This window comes from Aegilops tauschii, chromosome 6 (genome assembly GCF_002575655.3).
Source record: "Aegilops tauschii subsp. strangulata cultivar AL8/78 chromosome 6, Aet v6.0, whole genome shotgun sequence".
In the NCBI taxonomy this organism is placed as follows: Eukaryota; Viridiplantae; Streptophyta; class Magnoliopsida; order Poales; family Poaceae; genus Aegilops; species Aegilops tauschii.
Window position 1 is genome coordinate 53,286,160 of NC_053040.3, and position 16,819 is coordinate 53,302,978.

Genomic DNA, 16,819 nt, shown 5'->3' on the forward strand with positions numbered 1-16,819 from the left:
GTAGATGACTCCTCTCTCTCGTTGCTAGATGACTCCATAGATTGATCTTGGTGATGCGTAGAATTTTTTTGAATTTCTGCTACGTTCCCCAACAGTGGCATCATGAGCTAGGTCTATGCGTAGTTTCTATGCACGAGTAGAACACAAAGTAGTTGTGGGCGTCGATGTTGTCAATTCTTCTTGCCGCTACTAGTCTTATCTTGTTTCGGCGGCATTGTGGGATGAAGCGGCCCGGACCGACCTTACACGTACACTTACGTGAGACAGGTTCCACCGACTGACATGCACTAGTTGCATAAGGTGGCTAGCGGGTGTCTGTCTCTCCTACTTTAGTCGGAACCGATTCGATGAAAAGGGTCCTTATGAAGGGTAAATAGAAATTGGCATATCACGTTGTGGTTTTACGTAGGTAAGAAACGTTCTTGCTAGAAACCTATACAAGCCACGTAAAAACTTGCAACAACAATTAGAGGACGTCTAACTTGTTTTTGCAGCATGTGCTATGTGATGTGATATGGCCAGAAGATGTGATGAATGATATATGTGATGTATGAGATTGATCATATTCTTGTAATAGGAATCACGACTTGCATGTCGATGAGTATGGCAACCGGCAGGAGCCATAGGAGTTGTCTTTATTTTTTGTATGACCTGCGTGTCATTGAATAACGCCATGTAAATTACTTTACTTTATTGCTAAGCGCGTTAGCCATAGAAGTAGAAGTAATCGTTGGCGTGACAACTTCATGAAGACACAATGATGGAGATCATGGTGTCATGCCGGTGACAAAGATGATCATGGTGCCCCGAAGATGGAGATCAAAGGAGCAAAATGATATTGGCCATATCATGTCACTATTTGATTGCATGTGATGTTTATCATGTTATGCATCTTATTTGCTTAGAACGACGGTAGTAAGTAAGATGATCCCTTATAAAAATTTCAAGAGACGTGTTCCCCCTAACTGTGCACCGTTGCGAAGGTTCGTTGTTTCGAAGCACCACGTGATGATCGGGTGTGATAGATTCTAACGTTCGAATACAACGGGTGTTGACGAGCCTAGCATGTACAGACATGGCCTCGGAACACATGCGAAACACTTAGGTTGACTTGACGAGCCTAGCATGTACAGACATGGCCTCGGAACACAAGAGACCGAAAGGTCGAACATGAGTCGTATAGTAGATACGATCAACATGGAGATGTTCACCGATGATGACTAGTCCGTCTCACGTGATGATCGAACACGGCCTAGTTTGACTCGGATCATGTATCACTTAGATGACTAGAGGGATGTCTATCTGAGTGGGAGTTCATTAATCAGATGAACTTAATTATCATGAACATAGTCAAAAGGTCTTTGCAAATTATGTCATACGCTTTAGTTCTACTGTTTAAGATATGTTCCTAGAGAAAATTTAGTTGAAAGTTGGTAGTAGCAATTATGCGGACTGGGTCCGTAAACTGAGGATTGTCCTCATTGCTGCACAGAGGGCTTATGTCCTTAATGCACCGCTCGGTGTGCTGAACCTCAGCGTCGTCTGTAGATGTTGCGAAACATCTGACATACACGTTTTGATGACTACGTGATAGTTCAGTGAGTAATGCTAACGGTTTAGAATTGTGTCACCAAAGACGGTTTTTTGAAACGTCGCAGAACATATGAGATGTTCCGAAGACTGAAATTGGGATTTTGGACTAGTGCCCACGTCAAGAGGTATGAGACCTCTGACAAGTTTCTTAGGCCTGCAAACTAAGGGAGAAAAGCTCAATCGTTGAGCATGTGCTCAGATTGTCTGAGTACTACAATCACTTGAATCGAGTGGGAGTTAATCTTCCAGATGAGATAGTGATGGTTCTCCTTAGTCACTGCCACCAAGCTATTAGAGCTTCGTGATGAACTATAACATATCAAGGGATAGACATGATGATCCTTGAGCAACTCGCGATGTTTGACACCGCGAAAGTAGAAATCAAGAAGGAGCATCAATTGTTGATGGTTAGTAAAACCACTAGTTTCTAGAAGGGAAAGGGCAAAAGGGATACTTCATGAAACAGCAAATCGTTTGCTGCTCTAGTGAAGAATCCCAAGGTTGAACCCAAACCCGAGACTAAGTGCTTCTGTAATGAGGGGAACGGTCACTGAAGCTGTACTACCCTAGATACTTGGTAGATGAGAAGGCAGGCAAGGTCGAAAAAAGTATATTGGATATACGTTATATGAATGTGTACTTTACTAGTACTCCTAGCAGCACCAGGGTATTAGATACCGGTTCGGTTGCTAAGTGTTAGTAACTCGATAAAAGCTGCGGAATAAACAGAGACTAGCTAAAGGTGAGATGACGATATGTGTTGGAAGTGTTTCCAAGGTTGATGTGATCAAGCATCGCATGCTCCCTCTACCATCGAGATTGGTGTTTGCATTGAGCACAAACATGATTGGATTATGTTTATCGCAATACGGTTATTCATTTAAGGAGAATAATGGTTACTCTGTTTATTTGAATAATACCTTCAATGGTCTTGCACCTAAAATGAATCTCGATCGTAGTGATACACATGTTCATGCCAAAAGATATAAGATAGTAATGATAGTACCACATACTTGTGGCACTGCCACTTGAGTCATATTGGTATAGAACGCATGAAGAAGCTCCATGTAGATGGATCTTTGGACTCACTCGTTTTTGAAAAGAATGAGACATGCGAACCATGTCTATTGGTATATATGCATGAAGAAACTCCATGCAGATGGATCGTTTGGACTCACTTGATTTTGAATCACTTGAGACATGCAAATCATACCACATGGGCAAGATGACTGAAAAGCCTCGTTTTTAGTAAGATGGAACAAGAGAGCAACTTGTTGGAAGTAATACATTTTGATGTATGCAGTGCAATGAGTGCTGAGGCATGCAGTGGATATCGTTATGTTCTTACTTCACAGATGATTTGAGTAGATGCTGAGTGTATTTACTTGATGAAACACAAGTCTGAATTATTGAAAGGTTCAAGTAATTTCAGAGTGAAGTTGAAGATCGTCGTGACAAGAGGATAAAATGTCTGTGATATGATCATAGAGATGAGTATCTGAGTTACGAGTTTGGCACACAATTAAAGACATTGTGGAAAGTGTTTCACAATTAATACCGCCTGGAACACCATAGTGTGATGGTGTGTCCGAACATCATAACTGCGCCCTATTGGATATGGTGCATACCATGATGTTTCTTATCGAATTACCACTATCGTTTATGGGTTAGGCATTAGAGACAACCGCATTCACTTTAAAAGGGGCACCACGCAATTCCGTTGAGACGACGACGTTTAGAGAAACCTAAGTTGTCGTTTCTTAAAAGTTTGGGGCTGCGAAGCTTATGTGAAAAAGTTTCAGGTGGATAAGCTCGAACCCAAAGCGGATAAATACATCTTCATAAGAATACCCAAAACAGTTGGGTATACCTCCTATTTCAGATCTGGAAGCAAAAGTAATTGCTTCTAGAAATGAGTCCTTTCTCGAGGAAAAGTTTCTCTCGAAAGAATTGAGTGGGAGGATGGTGGAGACTTGATAAGGTTATTGAACCGTCACTTCAACTAGTGTGTAGCAGGGCACATGAAGTTGTTCCTGTGGCACCTACACCAATTGAAGTGGAAGGTTATGATAGTGATCATGAAACTTCGGATCAAGTCACTACCAAACCTCGGAGGACGACGAGGATGCGTGCTAATTCAGAGTGGTACGTGATCCTGTCTGAGATATCATGTTGTTGGACAATACTGAACCTACGAGCTATGGAGAAGCGATGGTGGGCCCATATTCCGACAAATGGTTAGAAGCCATGAAATCCGAGATAAATGGATCTTTGAGAAGAAGACGGACGTGGACAGTAATGTTACCGTCTATGAAGCTCGACTTGTGGCAAGGAGTATTTCCACAAGTTCAAGGAGTTGACTACGATGAGATTTTCTCATCTGTAGCGATGCTTAAGTCCGTCGGAATCATGTTAGCATTAGCTGCATTTATGAAATCTGGCAGATGGATGTCAAAACAAGTTTCCTTACCAGTTTTCGTAAGGAAAGGTTGTATGTGATACAATCAGAAAGGTTTTGTCGATCCTAAGGATGCTAAAAGGTATGCTAGCTCCAGCGATCCTTCCATGGACTAGAGCAAGCATCTCAGAGTCAGAATATAAGCTTTGATGGAGCGATCAAAGTTCTTTTGGGTTTATACAAAGTTTGTTAGAAACTTGTATTTACAATAAAGTGAGTGGGAGCGCTACAACATTTCTGATAAGTATATGTGAATGACATATTGTTGATCCGAAATGATGTAAAATTTCTGGAAAGCATAAAGGGTTGTTTGAAAGGAGTTTTTCAAAGGAAGACCTGGATAAAGCTGCTCACATATTGGGCATCAAGATCTATAGAGATAGATCAAGACGCCTGATGATACTTTCAAAGAACGCACACCTTGACATGATTTTGAAAGAGTTCAAAATAGATCAGCAAAGAAGGAGTTCTTGGCTGTGTTACAAGGTGTGAGTATTGAGTAAGACTCAAGACCTGACCACAGCAGAAGAGAGAGAAAGGACGAAGGTCGTCCCCTATGCTTTAGACGTAGGCTCTATAATATGCTATGCTGTGTACCGCACATGAAGTGTGCCTTGCCATGAGTTGGTCAAGGGGTACAATAGTGATCCGGGAATGGATCACATGACAGCGGTCGAACTTATCCATAGTATCTAGTGGACTAAGGAATTTTCTCGATTATGGAGGTGAAAAGGAGTTCGTCGTAAAGGGTTACGTCGATGCGAACTTTGACACTAATCCGGATGACTCTGAGTAGTAAACCGGATTCGTATAGTAGAGCAGTTATTTGAAATGGCTCCAAGTAGCACGTGGTAGCATCCACAAGATGACATAATATTCGCAAAGCACGCACGGATCTGAAAGGTTCAGACCCGTTGACTAATAACCTCTCTCACAAGCATAACATGATCAAACCAGAACTCATTGAGTGTTAATCACATAGTGATGTGAACTAGATTGTTGACTCTAGTAAACTCTTTGGATGTTGGTCACATGGTGATGTGACCTGTGAGTGTTAATCACATGGTGATGTGAACTAGATTATTGACTCTAGTGCAAGTGGGAGACTGTTGGAAATATGCCCTAGAGGCAATAATAAATTGGTTATTATTATATTTCCTTGTTCATGATAATCGTTTATTATCCATGCTAGAATTGTATTGATTGGAAACTCAGATACATGTGTGGATACATAGACAACACCATGTCCCTAGTAAGCCTCTAGTTGACTAGCTCGTTGATCAATAGATGGTTACGGTTTCCTGACCATGGACATTGGATGTCGTTGATAACGGGATCACATCATTAGGAGAATGATGTGATGGACAAGACCCAATTTTAAGCCTAGCACAAGATCGTGTAGTTCGTTTGCTAAGAGCTTTTCTAATGTCAAGTATCATTTCCTTAGACCATGAGATTGTGCAACTCCCGGATACCGTAGGAATGCTTTGGGTGTACCAAACGTCACAACGTAACTGGGTGGCTATAAAGGTGCACTACAGGTATCTCCGAAAGTGTCTGTTGGGTTGGCACGAATCGAGACTGGGATTTGTCACTCCGTGTAAACGGAGAGGTATCTCTGGGCCCACTCGGTAGGACATCATCATAATGTGCACAATGTGACCAAGGAGTTGATCACGGGATGATGTGAGTTACGGAACGAGTAAAGAGACTTTCCGGTAACGAGATTGAACAAGGTATCGGGATACCGACGATCGAATCTCGGGCAAGTACTATACCGATAGACAAAGGGAATTGGGTACGGGATTGATTGAATCCTCGACATCATGGTACATCCGATGAGATCATCGAGGAGCATGTGGGAGCCAACATGGGTATCCAGATCCCGCTGTTGGTTATTGACCGGAGAGTCGTCTCGGTCATGTCTGCGTGTCTCCCGAACCCGTAGGGTCTACACACTTAAGGTTCGGTGACGCTAGGGTTGTAGAGATATTAGTATGCGGTAACCCGAAAGTTGTTCGGAGTCCCGGATGAGATCCCAGACGTCACGAGGAGTTCCGGAATGGTCCGGAGGTAAAGATTTATATATGGGAAGTCTTGTTTTGGTCGTCGGAAAAGTTTCGCACTTTATCGGTATTGTACCGGGAGTGCCGAAAGGGGTCCGGGGGTCCACCAAGGGGGTCCACCAGCCCCGGGGGGCCACATGGGCTGTAGGGGGTGCGCCTTGGCCTGTATGGTCCAAGGGCACCAGCACCAAGAGGCCCATGCGCCAAGAGATAAGAAAAATGGAGAGTCGTAAAGGGGGAAGGCACCTCCGAGGTGCCTTGGGGAGGAAGGACTCCTCCCTGGCCGCACCCTTCCTTGGAGGAAGGGCCAAGGCTGCGCCCCCCTCTCCCTTGGCCCTATATATAGTGGGGGGGAGGGAGGGCAGCAATATCCTAGCCCCTGGCGCCTCCCTCTCCCTCCCGTGACACCTCTCCCTCCCGTTAGTGCTTGGCGAAGCCCTACCGGGATCCCCGCTACTTCCACCACCACGCCGTCGTGCTGCTGGATCTCCATCAACCTCTCCTCCCCCCTTGCTGGATCATGAAGGAGGAGACGTCACTGCTCCGTACGTGTGTTGAACGAGGAGGCGCCGTCCGTTCGGCGCTAGGATCATCGGTGATTTGGATCACGACGAGTACGACTCCATCAACCCCGTTCTCTTGAACGCTTCCGCTCGCGATCTATAAGGGTATCTAGATGACTCCTCTCTCTCTCGTTGCTAGATGACTCCATAGATTGATCTTGGTGATGCGTAGAAATTTTTTGAATTTCTGCTACGTTCCCCAACATCCGGGTCCAGCGAGGTGCCGGTGTCCTCCTCAGCACCCGCGTCGCGGTAGACGCCCGTCTCCTCCGAGCTCCCCTCCGGATCGTGGAGGAGCAAGCCGTAGTCGTCGCCGTCCACGGCCATGCCGTCTTCCGTCCGCTTCGGATGGAACTCATCGTGGAAGGCGAATTCGGCGATGTAGCTGGCCCGGGAGGCGATCTGGCCGGCTTGCTCCTGCAAGAGCTCCTCCGAACCGGCCCGCTGGCCCATCAACGCGTCCAGCTGCATGTCCGGATGCCAGGACAGCGCGAACCGGAGCGCCATCTCAGCACCGGCACGAGCGGCGGATACGCGCCACTCGCCAAGCCGGCCTGGCCCCATCTCCAACCAACGCGCCAGGCGCGAGAAGCTGCTCGGTTGGACGGAGTCCGGCCATAGGGCCGCCGTCATTGCGGTGCCGGCCTGGGACAGCCGCCCCAACTGCGTTCCCAGGACCTGCAGGCGGGCCTCAGCGGCGGCGATGATCTTCGGGAAGGTCCAGGCCACCCGCGGATCCGTCCCGGACCCAACGACGCCTGTCGGGTCGCGCTGATAGCAGACGCTTCCTCCGCCAGCCGTTGCGTCTCTGGGAAGGCCCCTACCGCAAAGGAAGAAGCGAGTTAGAAGAAGAACAACAAGGAAGAAAGGCCGGATCCCGACCCGGCAAACGACAAGAAAAAGCACTTACTGGAGAAGGACTCTTCCAGGTGCTGCGCCTCAAGCAACGTACCACGCCGCTCCCGCTCGATGGCGCGGTCGCGCTCCTCGAGCGCCTTCTCCAGATCGGCCGCCTTGGCTAGGGCCGCCTTCAGCTCGGCGTCCTTGTCTTCGGCCGCCTTCTCGGCCGCCTCGTGGCGACGGGCCTCGTCCTGACGGGCCCCCTCAGTCGTGGTGACCTGCCCCCGCAGGCGATCCACCTCGGCCTGGAGCCGGCCCTTGTCGTCGGCCAGCTGGCCGCGCTGCTGGTCCGCCTCCACCAGGGCCTGCTACGCCTCTGCCACCTTGGTGGCTTCCGCCTTAAGGAGCTCCACCTCGGCCTCGAGGCGGCTCTTGTGACCCGCCAGCTGCTCATGCAGCCGGTTGGCCTCGTCGAGAAACCGCCGAGCCGCGGCCGCCTCCGTCCTCGCCTGCGCCGCCTCGACGCCAAGACGGCCGGTGTCGGCAACGAGCCGGTCGTAGTGATGACCGGCCCGGAGCAAAGGAGTCCGCCAGGACAGCACCTCGGCTGCGAAAAAGAAGGACTCAGCAGAAGAAAAAAGCAAGACTTAAGATTTGGCCCAACTATTACACAGTTGGCCCGAATCTCGGGGGCTACACCCAGTGGGTGCGCTAGCGCCCCCCCACTAGAAAAGAGCACAAGAATACCTACGACAACGTGGAGCTCCTCCTCCTTGGCGGCAAGCTGCTCCATGAGCTCCCGGTGCTTGCCCAGGAGACGATTGTAGGCGGCGACCCGGAAGGCGTCGAGATGCTGAAGAAAGCAGAAATCAGAACAAGGACAACACTCTAAAGATTCGACCCAACTACTACGTAGTTGGCCCGAACCTCGGGGGCTACACCCAGAGGGTGCGCTGGCGCACCCCCACAAAGAAGAAATTACAAGAAGACTTGCCAGAACGACACGCTCCAGGTCGCGCGTCCGCTCCACCTCGGCCTGGGCGAAGGCCTCGAGCCGTTCCGTCCAGCCTCGCAGGCGGCGACTGACGGCGTCCAGCGCCGCCTCCTCCTGGGTCTGAGGCCCGAAGACAACGGCGCCCTCGCTCCGCGCCGGCTGCGGCACGGCAGCTCGACGCCCTCCCTGCCGGGGCACCAAGGCGTACTCCCTGCTGGCCGCTCGCGACGCGGCCAGCACCTCCTCCGACGCCCCTCCCAGCACCGACGACAACCCGGACGCCGGGATGCCCTGCGTCGCTGTCTCTGGCCCGGACGCCGGGACGCCCTGCGTCGCCGTCACTGACCCGGACGCCAGGACGCCCTGCGTCGCCGTCTCCGGCCCAGCTGTCGGGGTAGCCTCCGGCACCGCCGCCTGCGGTGCCTCCTCCAAAACCGGCGGCGCCTCCGACACCGCCGCCCGCAACGTCTCTTCCAAAACGACGCCGCCTCCACCACCATCAGTCCCCGCTCGCTCGACCACGTTAGCCCGCGGCGGGGTGTCATTCGCCACCTCCACGACCTGCCGGTCGGGGATCACCACCTCAGCCCGGCCTCCACGGCCGCGCTCCCTCACCGACGACGGCTCAAAGACCGTCGCCGCCACCACCATGCCCTCCGGCATCTCGCGCCAGGCCGGCTCCGCGCCGGCTCGCGCCCATGCCGCCGCCGCATCGGTCCAAGCGCGGACCGACGCCGCCTCCAGCTCCGCCTTGGCCCGGTTCCTGTCCCGCCAGGCCAAGGCTTCGGCGTCGTTTGGATCCAGGCCGAGGTCCGAGTCGGCCCGTCCCTCCACCTTGGCCGGGTCGGCGAGGTCGGACCGGCTCCTGCGGAACGCTGTCCCTTCGGCGGTCGCGGCTTCCGCCGCCGCCCTCTCCAGCGCGATTGGCGACCTGGAGAAGAAGACAAAATGAGCAGGAAAGAAACAAGACTAGCTCAAGAAAAAAATCTGAGCGCAAACGAGAAATGAAGCTTGCCCCGCCAAGACCAGGACCGGGGTTGGCCTCCCGTGCCCGCCGCCGCGCTTCCTCTTGGCCGGCCTCCCAGCTTGGCCAGGTCCGCCGTGCGCTTCGGGGCCCGGGGTCGCGGCGCGACGCTGTCTTTCCCATGCGGGCGGCTCGGCACCGCCCCATGCGGGGACCCGGCTCCGCCCGCGTCGCCGCCTCCCCCGCCCAACGCCACTACACCGACAACTGGCGTCAGCACCGACCGTTCCGTGCCGCGGTCAGCAATTCAAGACACATGAAGAAAAACACGAGACTTACGCGCGCGACGCCCAGCGCCGGCGTCGGACTCGACCTCCTCCTCCCCGCCATGAGCCGCGGGCTCCTCTGGCGCCACCGGCTCCACCTACGACGGGGCCTGGGCGTAAGGATGCCGAATCGCGTTCAGAAGTACCCCCCGCGTCGCGTTAGGACGGGTGAGAAGGTGCGCGACAGCAAAGTAAGAAGACCAGACACTCACCTGCGGCGCCGGGTTTGACTGGCTGTACGACGCCTTGCCGAACCGCCAGTCCTCCAGGAGCCCGATGGCAGCGACATGATCGAAGGAAGAAGAAGGAAGATGGACGGCGAAGGAGTTCTGCTCGGAGCAGCGGGTGCCGCAGTGCGTCAGTTGCACAGAGCGGAGCGAGAGCAAAGGGACAGGAGGGCACGAGCGAGAATAATGTCCGCCGCCCCCCTGCCCCCCGATTTATAACCCTCGGTTTGAACGTGGGGAAGTGGGGAAGTGGGATCGTCTGCATGCGCCCGTTCCACTACCCCGCAATAAGTGCGCACGTACACGCGCAGTAACTGCCCGAGGAAGAGCAACCGGCCCCCGGACGCCGCAATAAATCCGCGCGCTTGGGCCGAGGGCGCGGCGGTGGGCCCCAGCCCGTCGCTCGGTCCCGTCACGCGCGTGGCCTGTCAGGCCCCTCCGACTTCCGGGCAGCACGTGGCGCCCGCGCAAAGCCCGAGGGATTGCCCCAAGATTCGGCGGACTTCTCGGTCCCCGCCACGGCCGGGATGCCACGATCTGGTTTCCGAGAAAACCGGCACACAGTGGGTGTTGCCGGACCCGGCGCTCGCAGAATCCACCTGCGAAGGCCCACTCATCCGAAGACGGCGGACCTTCACAACTTCGGGGACTACTGTCGGGGGGATGGACCCCGGGCAGGCAACGGAACCCGGATCACCTTCAAAAAACAACGGGGCTGGCACCGCCCCTCAACACCGGCACGCGCTTGGCCGGGTCGCCCGACACGGCGAAGCCCCGCAAGCCAGCCAGACTAGCCGACCCGGCAAGCCACGTCGACTCGGCCTCAACAACTAGCGCAAGACAGCTGAACCCGGCACGGCCAAAGCCTCCTCAACAAGCCAACGCCACCCATGGCGTGCTACGCAATCCAGCCGCGGGTCAACTCCCGTCCCATCCAGGCCGTATGATGGGGACGAGACTTCAATCAACGATGACCGAGGCAACAGTGCCCCGCCCATGCCTCTGGTCAGCAGGAACGTGGCAACAGTGCCCCTCACCTACCCGCTGACCAGGGCCGACGTGGCTACAGTGCCCCGGCCCTCACCGCTGACGACAGCAAGCGGCAACCTAACGGAGGGCACTGTACGCGACTCGACTCGGCCACGCCCTGACGATCGACAAGACGGCGCACAGTCCCCCTAGGCTTGCGGGGCCCGCACCTAGGGGAACCCGGCGAACGACAAGCCCTCAGCGGGACCCAGCCCGGGTCTCCGGACACTGACAATACGGACCCACCGACTTATAACATTACCATTGTACCCCCGGGGGATTGGACTATAAAACCCCTCGGGAGCCCACGATCATTCGGGGGGGGGGCGAGCGGGAGGACTAGCCACAAAACAGCAACACCGGAGAGAAGGAGCAGCCCAAGCCTTGGCCAGCTTCCTGCTCCGTACAGCTCCAGGAGCAACATTGTACTATCGATCATCCAACTACACTCGGCAAGACTAGGGGTATTATCTCTCCGGAGAGCCCCGAACCTGGGTATGTCCGGCGTCCCGCGCCCGCTCATGCCAACCTCGCCTCTGGAGTCCACCAGCGCCCTCGAGCCTCCTCCCCTCTTTAGCCATCCCTTGGCATCTGCCGTGCGCCCACCACGACAGCCGGGCCAATCGAAAAGCACGGGAAAAGAATGGGGAACACAGCAACGACGCGAGTCATATGTGAGGGAGAGGCAGAGTGTTGAGACGGCGCAAGCTGGCCACCCGCACTCACCACCGACGGCGAGCTCCAGTCGAGAAGCTCATCGCACGCTCGAGCCGCCCTGCTCTGCCTCCTGCGGTCCTTCCGATGGCCATGAATGGTGAGGAGGAGAGGTTGCAGAGGGGGCATGGAGGAGAGGAACAGCACGAACCGCGGGGAATCAGGCGCCCGGCTTCTTCCTCGGCTTTGTCGCACCTCCAAGGACCAATAATCGAGAGGCCGCCCCTTGCACCAGCCGGCCGCCTCTCCACCCGCGACGCTCTATCTATCGATCCATTGAGAGGCATGGCGCAAGCTTGGCCTTGAGGATGAGGCAACACAGCTTCTTGAGGTCGATGTCCGGCAGTCCGGGTGCAGGTAGAGCCCCAGCGCGCCCGTGTGGCGCTCGTCCACTTCCGGCGGCGGCCGCTGCCGCCGGGATTTGGGGTGGCCGACATGTAGTTGGGGGACTTTTTTTGACGGGACATGGAGTTGGGGGCGTTGCGTGGAGTTGGGGACGTTGCGTGCTGAGAGGAAAAGGAAAGGGGAAAGCCGCACGAAGTTTCCTTCAAGGTGGCCCCTCTCTCTTCTGTCTAAAAGCGCCCAATAACGACCTTGCGTCGGCAGCGTTTTTGTCTGCAGCTAATCCGACGTGGACTGCGCGAGAGCACGCCCCTGATGCGCACGTTAATGTGCTTGATCCTCCACGATCATGTTGTGCATGATCACACAACCCTTCATCACCTCCCACAAGGTCTTCGGATCCCATTGTTTAGCATGTCCACAAACAATCGCAAAACGGGCTTGTAGCACTCCAAATGCCCTCTTAATATCTTTTCTAGCTCCTTCTTGTTTCCATCCAAAGAGAGCTCTTTTCTGAACAACTGTCTCAGAGATGGTCTCGACGAAGGTCACCTAGGGATAATAGATACCGTCAATCAGATGGTAGCCCATGTTGTACTCATGCCCATTGGCATTCTTGTTGCACCGAGGAGCTTGTCCTTCAGTTAACCTAGCAAACATGAGACCGTTGCAGCACATTGATGTCATTGTGAGACTCGGACATGCCAAAGAAAGTGTGCCAAATCCAGAGATCTTGTGGTGCAATTTCTTTAAGAATCATGGTGGGCTTCTTAACATGGGCAATCATTCCATCTCTAGTGCATGCAATCAAGAAATCCGAGCATACCTGGCCACCCTCTTGCTTCGGAAATTGCCATGAGCCTTTCGCTGTCTGTGATAGTTGGTTCTCTCAAGTACTGAGGTCCAAACACCTAGACCACCGTAGTAGCAAATCTGACCATGGTGTCTCAGCATGTGCTCTCAGACATCTGGAGGTACTCGTCCCATGAATCTATGGACGTGCCATATGCAAGCATCCGCAATCTCAGACATTGATTCGGTACTGATGAAAATTGTGTGCAACTTTATGTTTTAAAAATAAGATGCGCAACCTTGCAATTACATTTTTTTACGTGTAAAATTGTACGTAAACTTTGTGGCAACTCTAGGTTTCATATCTACAGCTTGTTGACCAACTCAAACTACTGAAATAGCAAATCATCAGTTAGGTAGTCCAGCAGTTTTGCTAGCATATCGATATATCCAAAAGTGCATGGGTGGCCGGCATGCCGGCCGGCCGGCAATTTGAGATATTTATCGATCCATGCTTAAGCTCAACACTGCAACCCGATCGACCTGCCTATAAATTCAGTCCAAAACGAGAGAGATACCATGTACTAAAACTGACTTTCAGTTCATCGGAAACCGTACAAACTTTGAAGAGCTTGGTAGCAAGCCCCTGACCTACTAGTCGATTTACAGGTTAGATTCATTTCCTTGTTTAGTTTTGTAAAACTAATTCTCTACTTACGCGTGGATTGGTAGGTGCATCCGTGCATGGTGATCGTTTTTTCCTTTTTTTGATTGAAGTATAAATTAACTCAGCTGCAGGTGATGAGCACTTCAGGGAAGTCGTCGTGGCCGGAGCTGCTTGGCTGGCCGGTAAGGCCGGCGATGCTCACGGTCAAGAACGAGAGGCCGGAGGTCTCCATAGACCAGCTGCCGGAGGGCACCACCCCCAACCCGCCGGGGTTCCGGTCGGACCGCGTCGTCGTCTTCTACCATACGCAGGATGAGCTGGGCCGCCGCGTCGCAACCATCCCTGTCATTGGATAGCCAGCTAAGGGCTGGTTCTTTTGCTAGCTTTTTTTTGGCTTTTAGAATAAGCTACTCTCTACCCAGCTTATTAGTAGGCTTTAAAAAAAAAATTGGTTCGGCTTCTAGAATAAGCTGGGTAGAGAGCAAGTGTAGTCGCTTGAGTAAAAAGGATTAACGTGGCTTCGTGGCTTCGTGAAACTACAACTTGACTGGAATCATGTGTAGTCGCTTGAGTAAAAAGGATTAACGTGGCTTCGTGAAACTACAACTTGACTGACCCAGGAGTTTATCTTCATAATCCTCTGTAGTCGTTTGACTACGCATGTTTAATGTGAATCAAGACACACAAACCTTGCCTAGAGTATAGTATAAAGGAAGATGCAACATTTTGCCATTGTTGCTACCTAATTCAAAATGAAAGTCTAGGCCGTGGTGGTGGAGAGCAGCGATATGGCTCGTACTACTATATAGTCCCATTATCATATCAGTTGGTCGGCACAGATCAGCCAGCCAGACGCATTGAATGCATATTAGCGTTGCCGGCAGAAAATGGGGCGATATGAGGTGGGGCCGTTGTATGTGGTGCAGGTACGGTAGGAATACGCGGTGGGGGTGGACGTTCGGCTGGCGGGAGCTGACGGAAGTGGGCTTAAGCTGTCCGTGTCAGAACGTGGATCCTGGACCATGGTCCAGATTTTCCCGTTCAAAGCCACCGTCACCGGAGAACGCACACGACCACGTGTGAGTGCGTACGTTCTGCAGTTACTTCGTTCGTAGCGTGCAGAGAAAAATATAATAAAAATTGCCACCTTGTTAATTCTGGAGAGTCCTCGGGCCCTCAGAATATCTGGAGCGATGAATTTTTTTTTCCTCTTGATATCTACCGCAGTTATGTCGTCGCAGGGTGGTTTGGTTTTGACGGGCTTGGGGGCGGTGGATGTACTATGTTAGCTGTGCGTCTGCCGACCCAGGTTGTACTGTGGGGCGGAAAAAAAAGCTCTTGTGGTGAAGAGAGGAAAGGGGAAGGGAGGCACGCGCGAATAGGCGGCGGCGGAGGCGTCTTCCCAGCAGATCCAGTGTTCAGGTAACCCCATCCTTCAAGCCCCCTCCCCGCCGCAGCACAATCTGCATTCCCTCCCAACGGGAGCATCGATTTGACTGTTCCTTTCTTGTTCGTATGCGGCACAAGGTTGCCCATCTTTCCAGCCGGCGCGGCGTCGGCGTGCTCCAAGCAGGATGAGATCAGCGAGGGCGCGGGCAGGCGGAGAGGTGGGGTGCCGGCCTCTTCTGTGGCTGCCCACGACAGTTGCGGCGCCGCCGCCGGCGAGTGCAGTGGCGAGAGCGCCCCATCGGAGTTGGAGGAGTCGGCGGTAAAGCCTGATCCGAAGTCGACCGGCTGGATTAGAAGGTAGTACATCTTCAAGCTAATTATTTCGTGGTATTTTTGTATACAAAAATGCTATGGTTGTGACCCACCACCTGAAACTGTCCGTGTTTAGACGTATAAAATGCAAGAATAGGCGTGGAAGAGCGAACTGAATTTTCTGGACCGAGTACAAGCAGCTGGTCGCTGTGAGAAAAAAATTGCATCAACTAAAAAGTAGTGAGGGTGGCTCTGCTTGTCTGCCTTCCCCTGAACTTAATGTTGACTGTGATAGGTGGTACTGGGAAAAAATGTTTTCACTTTATAAACGGGGAAAAGAACTAAAAAAAATCGTTTATTAAAAACCGAGTGCACAGAGTTGGGCTAAAAATGCCTGTAATTCTGAAAGTCTACAAACACTTAGCATGGCTGTTGGCACTTACAAAAATGTTTTATGGCAGTGCAGTCTTGTGACCTTGAACTCTGATGTTGAGGACTAACAGTGTAACTGTCGATGCGACAGGAAATCTAGAAGTTGTTATGTGTTCTGAAATTGGCGTTGATATTTGGTGTTTCTTCAGGGTACGTGTGGGCGCAAATCCAATTGAGCGGCCACCCTGCCCAGGCAGGATGGGAGCGCTTGAGAAGACTATCAGGGGCTTTGTGGACAGGGAGGGGAATGAAGTAGTGAAGCCAGAGCTAGGGACAAATTTCGACTCGCTGACAGAGGCTTACGATTTTTACAACTTATATTCGTGGGAGCATGGCTTCGGCATTAGATACGGGAAAAACAGGATCAATCCTGATAGAAGGAAGACCATGCAGGAGATTGTATGTGGATGCTCAGTAAGAATATAAAGCTTCAACTTCACACAAGCAATACACTTTTACACCTGGGAAAAATGATTTAATCCTGTTGAAAAATTGTTTGTGTTCCACGGGAAGCCTCTCCTTGAGAATACAAGATCCTGTAGGTGTGAGTGTCCAGCAATGATTAGGCTGTTGAGGGCATCAGACAAGGGGATCCAGATTTACACCTGATGGATAAAGCTTATACTGGAAGCATCTGGCCGGCCCTGGGCTGACCAGTGGGCCACTCCCAAGTTGTCAAGCTAATGGCCCAGATGCCGCTTTGGACGGCCCTAGAAAAACAGAAATCACTAGGACCGTACTGAACCCTGCTAGCTGGGCCTCATAAATGACTAAAGACAACCCACATGACCACTGTTCAGAAATGCACGCGTGAAGTGAATACATGCGCATATACATGCATGAGCGTGGATCTCGAGGAGGTACAAGGGCTGAGATAGTGCTACTATATGCCAGAATGACCCATATACAATTTTCGAAGCTTCCACAGTATCTTTCTAGATAGTAAAAGAAACCAACTTCATATTTTTAGGAGCATACTTCCACTACCATGGTCCAGGATCCACATTCTGACACGGACAACTTAGCCCACTTCCGTCAGCTCCCGCCAGCCGAACGTCCACCCCCATCGCATATTCCTACCGTACCTGCACCCCATACAACGGCCCCACCT

At 52.4% G+C, this 16,819-nt stretch overlaps 1 protein-coding gene across 1 annotated transcript; it reads left to right on the top strand.

The window, feature by feature from the left end:
• Positions 1-14,813: 14,813 nt before the first annotated feature.
• Positions 14,814-16,200, top strand: LOC109778595 (uncharacterized). Its single transcript, XM_020337160.4, has 3 exons — positions 14,814-14,997; positions 15,103-15,321; positions 15,858-16,200. The coding sequence occupies exons 1-3, from the start codon at positions 14,858-14,860 to the stop codon at positions 16,132-16,134; spliced, it is 636 nt and encodes a 211-aa protein (XP_020192749.1). The 5' UTR covers positions 14,814-14,857; the 3' UTR covers positions 16,135-16,200.
• Positions 16,201-16,819: the final 619 nt, after the last annotated feature.

Bases quoted from the DNA above. Each gene is read 5' to 3' on its own strand.
- LOC109778595 (XM_020337160.4), top strand. From the start codon at position 14,858: ATGTTAGCTGTGCGTCTGCCGACCCAGGTTGTACTGTGGGGCGGAAAA. The intron at 14,998-15,102 runs GTAACCCCATCC...ATGCGGCACAAG, and splicing joins CCAGCAGATCCAGTGTTCAG to GTTGCCCATCTTTCCAGCCG. The intron at 15,322-15,857 runs GTAGTACATCTT...GTGTTTCTTCAG, and splicing joins TCGACCGGCTGGATTAGAAG to GGTACGTGTGGGCGCAAATC.